This window comes from Ictalurus punctatus, chromosome 8 (genome assembly GCF_001660625.3).
Source record: "Ictalurus punctatus breed USDA103 chromosome 8, Coco_2.0, whole genome shotgun sequence".
Taxonomy (NCBI): domain Eukaryota; kingdom Metazoa; phylum Chordata; class Actinopteri; order Siluriformes; family Ictaluridae; genus Ictalurus; species Ictalurus punctatus.
The window spans coordinates 5027106-5039491 of record NC_030423.2 but is presented as its reverse complement, the minus strand read 5'-3'; the positions used below and the strand labels follow the sequence as shown (position 1 = coordinate 5039491).

At 37.1% G+C, this 12386-nt stretch overlaps 1 protein-coding gene across 7 annotated transcripts in view; it reads right to left on the bottom strand.

The window, feature by feature from the left end:
* Positions 1-12386, bottom strand: part of diaph2 (diaphanous-related formin 2) — a 388403-nt gene that overhangs the window by 291389 nt on the left and 84628 nt on the right. For all 7 annotated transcript variants that reach the window (XM_053682091.1, XM_047157080.2, XM_047157081.2 and 4 more), the window contains 3 exons: positions 11658-11776; positions 8878-8942; positions 7686-7790 (listed from right to left, as the gene is read on the bottom strand). In XM_053682091.1, coding sequence (XP_053538066.1) covers positions 7686-7790; positions 8878-8942; positions 11658-11776 — 289 coding nt within the window. The remainder of the gene's footprint in view (positions 1-7685; positions 7791-8877; positions 8943-11657; positions 11777-12386) is intronic.

The window sequence follows — 12386 nt, the reverse complement described above, 5'->3', positions numbered from 1 at the left end:
TGGCTTTCAATAGACTCAGGTGTAGCTTCTGCTTGGTTGGAATGAAAACCTGCACCCACACCGGCCCTTTCCGGATAAGATTGAACACCCATACATTAAAGCCTCTGGTATGTCCCTGACTTTCCACCTTGATAAGAATAAACTCTCTCATTACTGAAGTACAGGAGAAGATATCCACAAAGTTACTATAAAATAGATGGTGAAACCACTTTCTTTAACTGATAAGAAACGGTGCTATAATGTTGATATTTCTATGCTGCTTGGAAAAATCAGCATCATAAACAGGTTTTTAGAGTCCCGCCAAACCAAGCCATTTCCATAGCTCAAAAATTATCTGACCTTTGGATGATTATACACCAATTTTCCTCTTTCCTTCTTTTCCTAATTTGCATTATGCCTCATTCTATAAAGAGCTAAATATAAAAGTTCTTAAATTGTCTAAGCAATTCTCCTTGCAGTGCACCACCCTGTGTTCAGTGGAGTGTTTGATTACACAATGCAACAGATGGGCTGTTTTAGAGCAAAAACTTTAAAGGTATAATGTGGAGGACAATGAGGCTCCTTGACAAGCACCTCATCCTATGATTCTGTGCCTGTCAGTCTCCAAGTGTGTCATTTTCTCTTTTAAAGAAATCAGCACATTAGCATCCAAATTAGAGCAGCCCTGTTTCCATGCTACTGGTCCTCTATACTGGTACGTGCTAAACACAATGGCACTCCAGCCATGGGTAGAGATGTCTTAATGAGGAGGTCAGGCAGGTCTTTATCTACACCTGTGATTAATATCAGGATCTAGTCTGTGTAAAATATCCTGTAAGGTATATATGGTGTGTTTGTAGTGTTGGGCTTTACATCTGTGTGGGGAAAAGAGTTCAAGAGGCTTAATGGGGGCAAATAAAAAATTAAACCTTTCCCATTTCATTGCTGATGACCTTAGAGGGTTACAATACTACAGTCAACTAAGTGGTTGAGTTTGTTTGTGTCTACGATCGTGTTTAGAGTCAGTAAGAGTTGGAATTGAGAAACACTCCCATCCTTAAATATTTATCATATAAAATGTTTTGAAATCTCTCATGACCATTTCACATTTTGCAGGCCTCACATTGACAGCTTTAATCAAAGTACTATTTACAAGTGTGATATAAAAACTGATTATAGCTTACTTGTTTAGCAAGCAGTGATGATTGCAAATCAAGACAACACTGTAAATCAAGCCTCAGGCTGAATATTGGGGCATAAGGAGTTTTGATGAGTGAAGTGGCAGTTTAATATTTATTCAGTTTTTCTTTTACAGATGAAGGCGACTGAACTTAGAATGTCTCAGAAGAGCCCAGACTTAGAGAAACCCACCATGCTATGTTAAATGAATAGGTGAAGAACAGACACAAAGAGAAATAGACAGACAGGGCAACATAAAGCACATGGGTTGGTGAACAAAGGGAACACTAAACATGAAATATGGCACGGAAGAAATGCTGAATGTTCGTGTAGTACTAATGAACTAAGTATTCATTTCTATATAAGATATTGAAGAATGTTTTAGTAAAAAATAACTAATTTTGTAAAAGGTGAGTGTACTGGAGTGTCTGATTGAAGCAGCTGAGCTGAACACAATGCTTCCTTGCTAATTAAGTGAAAATGAACAGTGTTCCTGCTTGTGCTCCTTAAGGCTGGTCTGGTCATGTCTGTATGTCAGTTGCTGCAGTTGGTTTTTGCTCCTCAAATGCTCAAATATAAACCCTTTTGGAAGGAGCAGGTGTTACAGAGCAAATTATTTTCTTTCTTCCAGATAAAAACAAAGCAGTTGATTCAGTTTATAAAGCTACTTGTGCTGCAATTTTGTGTTCTTTTATTTTGTTTTATATTCCTATCTTGCATAAAACACAACTAGGCCTGTAATGTATGTAAAGCTCTTAAAATCGATATGTTTGCATTTCGATTGATACATCCAACAGACTGCATAATAAGGTAGCCTATTCTTCATAAAATACACGTTACGTTATTTAAACTTAATCAAGCCCACACTGTATCCTCCCAAAAAACAATATCTTCTGTATCTCGAATCAAAAGAGGCTACAGGGATAATTTTTTTTCTCATAATCATGCTGTTTTTCACAAGACAACACAAGACAGCGTGATAGTACGCTAGCTTACTAGCTCTTAGGTTAAGCAGGAGCTGGAAATTTTAATGTATGATGTATGGGAGCACTTTTATTGGTTTTATTGGTACATTACGATGCTGATGGCCTGCAAATGGTGCACTGAAACATTACAATGTGTTGATTCTCCCAAATATGTGTATAATATACCTGTGCTAATACTGCAAACATATGGTGATTTTGCAGTAAACTCTATGGCGCATTCAGGCAGCCCTTCCTTGCTGATTCAATCTGAGCTAAAGAAATCACCCGGGCGATTTGGAAGTTCATATTCAATAGCGGAGAAAAAAGGTTTCAAAAACACATCTGGGGCTACAAAGAACTACTTCACTGACAGCACAGTTAACAGCAAAATGGGACTTAAATGGGACATGCCCCCATATGAGTCGCACCAGTAACATCTTAGCCATGTTTAATTTTGTTGCATTCTAATTTTGTTTCATTATGTACGACGAAGAATCTGAATCACACAAACTTTCTCTTAATAATGTTTCAATTATTGTACTTGTAGAATGTTTTCATCAACTGAAAACCTAAGGCACATATTCAGGCAATGCTTATATTTGCTGTATCAAAAATGTAGTCAGGTCCAAATGTTTTTGGACAGTAACAATTTTTGTAATTTTGCCTCTGTATACCACCACAATGGATTTGAAATGAAGCAATCAAGACATGATTAAAGTGTAGACTTTCAGCTTTACTTCAAGGGGTTTAACAAAAATATTCAATTAACCGTTTAGGAACTGCAGACATTTTCACAGGCTCAAAAGTAACTGGACAAACTAACAATCATAAATAGCCGGATTATTTTTAATACTTGGATGCAAATGTTGTGAAGGGCTTTTTCTTCAACATGCAAAAAAATTCTGCGATCATCCACTTTAGTTGTCTTCTATGGTCTTCCAGGCCTTTTGGTGCTGCTGAGCTCGCCATTCCTTCTTTTTAAGAACGGACCAAACTGTTGATTTGGCCACTCCTAACGTTTCTGATATGTCTCTGATCGATCTGTTTTGTTTTTTCAGCCTAATGATGGCCACCTTCACTTGCATTCACACATCTTTGGACTGCACATTGAGAGTTCCCATGAACAGCTACCAAATGCAAATTCAACGCTTGGAATCAACTCCAGACATTTTATCTTGTTAATTTGTCAGGAAACAACAAGGACACAGGCCACACCTGGCAATGAAACGGCTTATCAGTTAGTTGACTAATTACTTTTTAGCCTGTGAAATGGAAGGAAACTGAAGTCTACACTTCAATCACATCTTGATTGCTTCATTTCAAATTCATTGTGGTAGTGTAGAGAGACAAAATTACAAAAATTGTGTCCCTGTCCAAATACGTATGGACCTGACTATCTTAGATCCACCACCGTATCAGTATTGTATTGAATTTCATATATACTGTTACACCCCTAAAGATATAGATTTTTTGGAAATATCTGTCCATTCTCCTGCTACTACTTTTTCAAACAAATCCAGCTCAATCTACACATTTATGGCATCATATTGATCAGCAAGCGCTTCTGACACTAACCATTTAATTAGATATTCAAGCAATTTGGTGAATTTTTTTTTTTTTTAGTTTTGAGCGTCTGATACTAGCAATTGCACTGTCTCTTATATGCACACCTCTTAAAAGAGCCTTTTTTATCTCATTTTTTGAAACTGTCATAAATCAAACAGTTTCAGCTGAAACTACACATATTAGACATCAAATTGATTGATGGGATCTCTTGGCACTAATCATCTAATTAACTAAGTGATTTAGTGAACATTTTGAAAGTATTAATTGGTCGTTTGTTCCAATAACACCCCCCACCCCCTCTTCATAGTGGTGTGCATCATTTTATACTAACTGAAGTAGGCAGCAACAATGTCTTTTGATTTGTTACATATAAATGTAAAATATGGATGGTGTAATAAAGTAGTGGGAATATGAGTGTAGCATAGTAACAGTATATTAGGAACATGAGCTGCAAGCAAGCAAAGCTTCAAGCAGCATTTTTGGAGGGCAAGCACCCAGACTCGGTGAGCTGCACATTCACAGATGCACTACAATTGTTGCATAACAATCACAGGAAAGCAGAGCCATGACTATAGGAAAACAGATTCAAGAATGATTTGTAGTTTCATGCATTTGCCAGTCTGTTATTGGAGAATGGTTTTGAATATCAGAGGTTCTTTTATTAGGTGAAACCTGGACAAAATTTGGAGATGGAGTAGCAAAAATAGCACTCAAATGGAAGCCTTTTCGGCATGTTATTGTAACTTCTGACCAGTAAGTGGTGCGGTCACAAAATTTGCATAGCCTCAAGGCATGATGTCTACCAAGATTTGTGTCAAGTGTGCTAGGTCATTGCTGAGATACAGCCTCAATTCCTGTTTGGCGGCTTCACCATCAGAATTTGTTTTGCACATTATAGGCAAACTGTTTGGAATGTCAACATTCTTTTGATAACTTTGTCCAGGTTGGTCTGAAGATGTAGCAAAAAAACCCAGTTATTGACATAATCCAAGCTGGCTGACAGGAAGTAAACATGAATTTCAGATGTTGGTGTGCATTCACTTCAGCAAAATTTACTGGGAATTTAGCACAAATTCTTCAAATGATATAAGGAAAAAAATAAAGTTGTTACAGTTCTTGACCACAAAGTAGCGCAGTCACAGAACTTCTTGGCGACATTCAGGGGGTGCTCCTGAAGATAATTATCAAGTTTCCTGATGATATGTAGATCCTTTCCTGAGATACACCCTCATATCATGTTTGTTGCATTTGCAAGCGTGTTACAGGAGAATGGTTTTGAACATCAAAATTCCTTTAATAAGTTTTGTTCAGAGAGGAAAATTTGGAAAAGGAGTGGCAAAAGTTACAGTTAGCATTTTTAGCATGTTATTGTAAATTTTGACCAGTGGCACAGTCATAAAATTTATTGCACAGCCTCAGGTCATGACCTTGGATTGTCCTGAAGATTCCTACCATATTTTGTGTCAAAATAGCGTGCCGAGTTAGGTTGTCGGGTTTGTTGGCCCATTACAGCAAACCTTTCGGATAGTTCAAAATTATTTTGATAAGGTTTGTGAGGCTTAGTCTGAAGATGATGTGTGCCAAATATGGTGATGATTGAATAGCATTCTGAGGAGGAGTAGTGCAAAAACAGTTGAACTCCTCTCAATCCAGGGAATACTGGGATGCCTGGCTTATAAATTTTGGCACATGGTTCAAAAGTCATGACCATAAAAGTACTTCCAAATTAGGCCCAAATTTGACCTGATGGTGGCACTTGAGCGTTTGCCGCAATTGGCCCAAAGAATGTTCCTTAGACCCTCCCCAATTAGTGTGTCAACTTGTTACCAACGGGTTATATGGGCTGCCATAAACACCCTAACTCTAGCCAAAAGAAGAAGACAAAAATGAAATATAGCTGCAAGCAGCGATGATGGGCTCAAGCACTACGGTGATATTGCCACCCAATGGGTGTATGAAAACAATGGATAGTGAAGGGACTGCTGTAAAGAAACTTGTTTTGTTTTGATGTGTAAGAAGATAAAAGATATGTTGTTATCCTTATTAGCTATTAATTAATTGTACTGAAGTAATGTGTAGTGGGCACACGGGTTTAAGGAGGTGCAACCCTAATAACTCTGTCAATGTCAAAATATTTATGGCCCCGACTGTATATCTTTTTTTGAGGTAGCTATTGAACATTATGGAAAAAACACTCAGAAACCTTCTCTGATAAAATCTTCACTGATATGATGCATCAGTGTAACTATGCAGAGCAAAAACAGCCTTTATTTGTGTGAAAAATGGTAGCTATGTCTCTCTATGTTATGTCTCTGCTTTCTGTTTGAAAAGGAGTGCAACTTTACCACAAGCGCATATTTGGTATGTTACTTTTTTTTTTGATAGTATACATGGAAAGAACCCATGCTAATTTCCAGTTTAGTCAGCACTTTACTTGCTCCCCAGCAGAGGCTGTTGATGCAAAAAGAGCATGTTATCAGAGCATAGCATCAGAATGCAGGGGGGAAGAGTGGAACTCTGCAAGGATTAAATCTGCTTCTCTATCTAATTAATATGCTGGGCTTCAAAGCAGGGAATTGGAAGGTAAAACTACAATAAACATAAGCAAGGAGCAAATTAATCAAGAGATTATGGGAAAAATGTAAGATTTAAGTTGAAAATACATAATATTCCATTAAAAATAATATTAAAATAAACATGAGTACAGATGTACATTGCATGGAGAGCTGTCACATAAGTGCTGGCAAGTAATGGGAGGAAACCCAAAAAGGCCTGGTATAATGAAAATGTGCATGAGCCAGGTGATTAATGAACAAGGCAAGCAAAGATAGTGGAGAAACAAGTGGGTAAAGTGACAACACTGCACTCTGGCCAGATGAAGTGCAGGGGAGGGGAATGCACATAAATGAATACAATGCTGGAAGAAGCACAAGACTAATGGCCTATTCCAGTGATGCTACTGTTAATGTGCCCATTCTGAATCAAGGAGAATAAGTGGGCCAGGGCTGCCATGGTACTTTAATGATGCCAACTAATCCGAAAAAGTGGGGAAACAAAATAACCTAACAACATATAGGGGGTAAGCAAGTGGGTTCAAAGCTAGGAAGACAAAACAAGGGCATTTACAACTAAAAGAGAGGCTGTGTCTGGGAAACAGTTTCTTTTGCGGATGCCATCCCATATTTTTTTTTTTTAATTCTACAGGCACGCAAACTACTCTCTTTTTGATCTTTAACAGCCCTAAAGCATTTCAAATTAGGTTAAGTAGGAAACAGAAAGCATTTTCTACAAGAAGTGTTGTGCATGTGGTCTGGAAAAGAATGAGGATATGTGAGTCAGAGAGGAAATGTAATCCCTCATTCTGATGATAAAAAAGAACAAAATAGCACAATGAAGCAATTCAGAAGAATCAAATCCTACATTTTAAAGTGAAGATTGCCTGTTGATTAAATCAACCAGTTTCATATATCTGATAAAAAGGTTTCAATTTTACAAAATTAGCCAATATCCTTGAGCCACTGCATTAGCAGTAACTTTTCCAGAAAGAAATTGGCTAATATGACCGCACAACAAAGACATCACTATTCATAGTCCTAAAGTGCTTATATACCTCATTTTCTTTGTATTTTATAACACAGACAGGACCGAGTAAACCAATAAACAAATTTCTAATATTTTCTGGTTGGTTGAAAGTGTGTGAGAAAAGCTGTGGTATTAAGAGGAATCATGTGAAAGTGCAGCAGATTTGTTGCTTACTGGGTCTGTAGATGCACTTAGGAGCACTTGTACGATAAAATGGAAAAAGTTGAAACTTTTGAGGGTGCATGTATCTCAGACTAGAGAATATCAGTGATAAATGTCTTTGAAAGGATCTGAAATACTCATACAGACATTACACTGTGTTTGTGTGTGTTTGTGTGTGAGGGAGTGAGATGAGGTGCAGTATGTGTGTGTGTGTGTGTGTGTGTGGGAGAGAGGGATGAGGTGCAGTTGTACCTGACTCTGGATGGAGGTGATCTTCCCCTCCAGCTCTTTGATTTTCTCCTCGTGTTTCTGCAACTCAGCTTGTGCCACCTGTCGTGCGCTGAATTCCTCGTCAAACTACAAAAAAAGTCACATGCAAACACACACACACAAACATACTTCTGTGAACATGTTCTTATAAGCACTCTTTCTCTCCCACCTACACCTTTCACCAGTTATTCCTAAATGGCCAAGTCGCAAATGATTATGAATTTCACCACATACAGACAGGTGTCAAATTAAAGGAAAAAACAACATTAAGTATCGTATTAAGGTGTCAGGGCACCATGAGCCACCAGCACACCTTTAATGCACCTTGACATTGATTCAATAATTTTCTGGAACTGTACTGGAGGGATTCTAAATTATATTCCCTCAACTGGTGTTTTGATTATGGTGGTGAAGAGCACCGTATAACATATTAGCCCAAAATCTCCCGTAGCTGTTCAACTGAGTTGCGATCAACTGGGCTGGTAATGTCAGTGGGTTGCCGGCTTAATATAATTATCGAAAGCAAGGGATATGCAACGAAATATTAAGTGTTATTTACTTTAACACTATCTGTTCAAATACTTTTGCATACCTAAAAAGTGGGTGGTCTGCCACCAAAGGTACTAAAGTTGTTTAACACAGCTAGATGTAAATATCAGGAAATTAAAGCTGAAAATCTGATCTCTCGTCTCATATTCAAACCTAAATGTCTTCAGTGTATAGCAAAAACAAAAGAATTGGCCTAACTATCAGAGGGGGAAATCTTTTTTCTCCTGGTGTCTCCCCAGTGTTTCTACTTTCACTGTTTATTCTGAAGTCTTTTCTGCTGGGAAATCAATTAGGGGTCGGCTAAATTCCCTTTTTTTTTTTTTTAAATAAATAAATAAATAAATAAATAAATAAATAAATTAGATTTAAGGGGAAAAAATGCATCTGTGATTGTCTGCTTGTATACTAAATTTAAATAGTTATCATGCGCTCCCAGTATAACACAAACAAGCATACAGAATGGATCATCAACATTAATTCTGCACACACTCATTCATATCATGTAGCTGACTTGACAGCTATTGATTAACTACTAATCAGGCCAAAGCTGTTTTCCTGCTAAAATGTTGGTTAGGAGTACAGCAGCATACCAATGACCCAAGCACACAGTGATGAAAAGCTTTACCTTTTTGGAGAATTCAGCTGCTCTCTGTTCACTCTCCTCCAACTTGGCCTTATCTACACACTGATCTGAAAGTCACACACACACACACACACACACACAGCACACATTAAGAGATTATCATTAGGGGCCAAGCACTGAAAGTGCTGGAACCCTATTGTTTTTGTTTGTATTATTATTATTACTATCATTATTATTATTATTAATATTGGTCAAGCACCGAAGGCCAAGCACCAGATCACCGAAGGCCATCAAGATGTGGATCGACATGAAACTTGAGGATACTTATTGGGACGACACCAGCAATGGTCCCAAATTTTTTCATGTCATCTGTGCACTTGGGGGCATTCAACCATGAAATCCTATTTTTTTGCTATTTCCTCTGGAATACATTCACAATTCTGGTGTCATCTGATTTCTGACATGATGCCGAGTCATGTCAGTGCAAAAATATTCCATCCACCATTTCCAAATTTCCGCCATTATGTAAAACATAATGTTATTATTAATAATAACATTAACAATAATAATAATAACAGCAACAATAAATAAATTAATAAAAACTAAGCTCATTGAGCTCTGAAACTTGATATTTCAACACATGCCTTGCCTTGTTTAGTCTGTATAAGCACCTGTGCATTTTAATTATTGTTATGAATTTCTTTTTTTTTTTATCATTAGTGTATTTTTAATAATATAAAGTGTGTTGATACCTTTTCTAGGCATGAAAAATATGAATCGTGTGTATCTCATAACTCTTCAATTGACTGACCTAAAATCATAATGGCTTTGTCATGTGATTCCTTGGAGACTGCCACTTTGATGTCATGTATTGTTTTTGATATCTGCAATATAATATGGAAGGCACTGACAGTGAAATAGCCATACAAAATGAGGTCCTATTTTTGTAGTGCTTCAGTGTATTCGCATCAAAATTCAAAAGCAATGTTGAGGACCATGTCCTAAGATAGGCCAACACATCTAGACATTTTTATACCTTGTTTAATATTTTACAACAACCTCAGGATTAAGACAGTACATTAGGCACAGAAAAATATTAAAGAGGGAAAAGGACCATCTCTGGTGTTTTTCCTGAAAGAGATACACGTGGTCAATCACTTAGAAGAAAATGTTCTGAATATTTTTCTTGATATGTGGATTAATTTTTTTTTTCTTGATTTGTCTTGAGACTCCCGCACTTTAAACCCTCTCAACAACATGCTTTTATTTATTTATAATGGAAACATCATAAATCGGATCAGTAACCAAGAGGCTTAACTGTTGAACTACCACTGCCCTTGAATGGTTAAAGAATTAAATGTCAGTCTCTCTCGCCACATAATAAATAAATGTTCTATATTTACTTAACCCTTACATACCTTTGATATTCTGACCGCTTACAGTATGGACCAGGTCATTTTGACCCAACTACTACCTCAAGAGTAGTCCCTATGTCATATTTTAAACTCCAAATGGACATCCAGGAACAACCTGAAAGCTTATCAATAAATGGGTCTAACATAAAATAAGTATAATGCTTTTAATGAATTTTATTAATTGGCAAATGTCAAACTTTTCTGAACTTAAAACATTTTTTTAAAACTACAACATGAACATTAGGGCAGCATAGTGGCACAGCAGGTAGCATTGCTGCCACACATCTCCAGACACCCTGGTTCAATCCTGAGCTCAAGTTAATTTCTGTATGGAGTTTCACAGGTTCTTCCCATGTTGCATGGGTTTCTTCTGGGTCCTCCTCCGTCTTTCCACTGCCCAAGAAATATGCATGCATGCAGTTTGGCCATGTTACATTTCTACAGCTATGAATGAGTGTGTAAATGTGTGTGCGCCTGGTGCCACCCTGACCAGGATAAAGATGAAAATTACTGAAGATGCATGAATAAAGGTATCATGAACACTAACTTAAATCCTGCTCTACCCTACCATCTAACATCACGTTTTGCAAATATGGCCGTGACCTTTTGGAAGTCTGACCACTGCAAATAGATTTTCCACACTTGCTGCATGTTAAGCTTGTTTCGACATCTTATTGTTGCCCAGAAATTGTATCTCCTCCTTTTCCATCACATTTGTATCAAGTACACTGTAATAGGTCCTGAAAATGCCTGCTTTCTCAAGGGAAAGTTTATGATCTCATGACACTGTCAAGGCCCCTCTTGACTCTCACCATGCTTTCCCATCCATGGTATATGCCTAGTCAAAATTTTACTGTTTCACTTTTTCAAGATTTTCCCATAAATGCCCAGTAGCTTAAAGGAGTCTACTTAAAATATACGTTCCCGGTGCAAACAATTCAAGGACCTTTTTTCACAGGAGCTGTTCACAGTTCTCTTATTTGCTCCATTTTGAACCTGTAATTCTTTCAGAACAGTAGCTGTGTACAAAATGTGTAGTACTTGTAGGAAAACTGGTGGAAATTTTTGTTCATTTTAGGAAGAATCACCAAATTTCAGGCCAAAAAAATTATTTAGGTTGATTTCATGCCTTCATTAAATGTCAAAATTGGTCAAATTTGACTATTTTGTAAGGTATGTAAGGGTTAAATATCTTGCCGTCTTACTAACACTGAGATAAACTGTTTGCACACTGTATCCTTTCTTTAATATATTGTTTAATGTCTATGCATGTGTAATTGAATATATAATTGCTATGAAATTAGTATGTAAATAAAGTAATACAGTACTTCCTGTTTATTGAGCTTTTTATTTTTCCAGCTATAATTTACCTAAAGAGAGTAGATGCATAACATACTTGTAACTTACCAATGAGTTGGGTGAAGTCTACATCTAGTCGCTCTCTGTAACCAAAGTCAGGGTCCATTCCACTCCGGTGAAGAACAATCTGAGCCACACATTCTTCAATCACCTTGTAGTATTGAGGTCTGAGAGAGACACACATTTACACATTTAAAAAAAACTTCACTTTATAAAACTAACCATTTAATAATATTCCATGCCCCTGAAACAATTCAGTGTGCAATGAAATCAGCAACAATGAATGTACAGACTGACTTGACTATGGGATTTGACAAGGCTGGGCCTGCATGTCTGAGATTGAATAGGTCTGGGATTATCTGCTGCCATAGCACATAGTGTGTGACCTTTCCTGATCACAGTGTATAATCAATTTTAATTTAAAGTGCATACAATGTTATCTTAAGCCAAGGTACAGAAGGTGAATAATTACAAGCTGGCCCATAAGTATTTGGACAGTAACACAACTTTTGTAATTTTACCTCTGTACGCTTCCACAATAGATTTGAAATTAAGCAATCAAGGTGTGATGGATGTGTAGACTTTCAGCTTTAATTCAAGTGGTTTAACAAAAATACTGCATTAACCGTTTAAGAAGTTCAGTCATTTTACATAGTCCTTCCATTTTCACAGGCTCAAAAGTAATTGGGCTATTTGACTGATAAGCAGTTTCATGGCCAGGTGTGGCCTGTTATCATTATTTCATGATGATTTCAAATTAAGGAGATAAAAGATCTG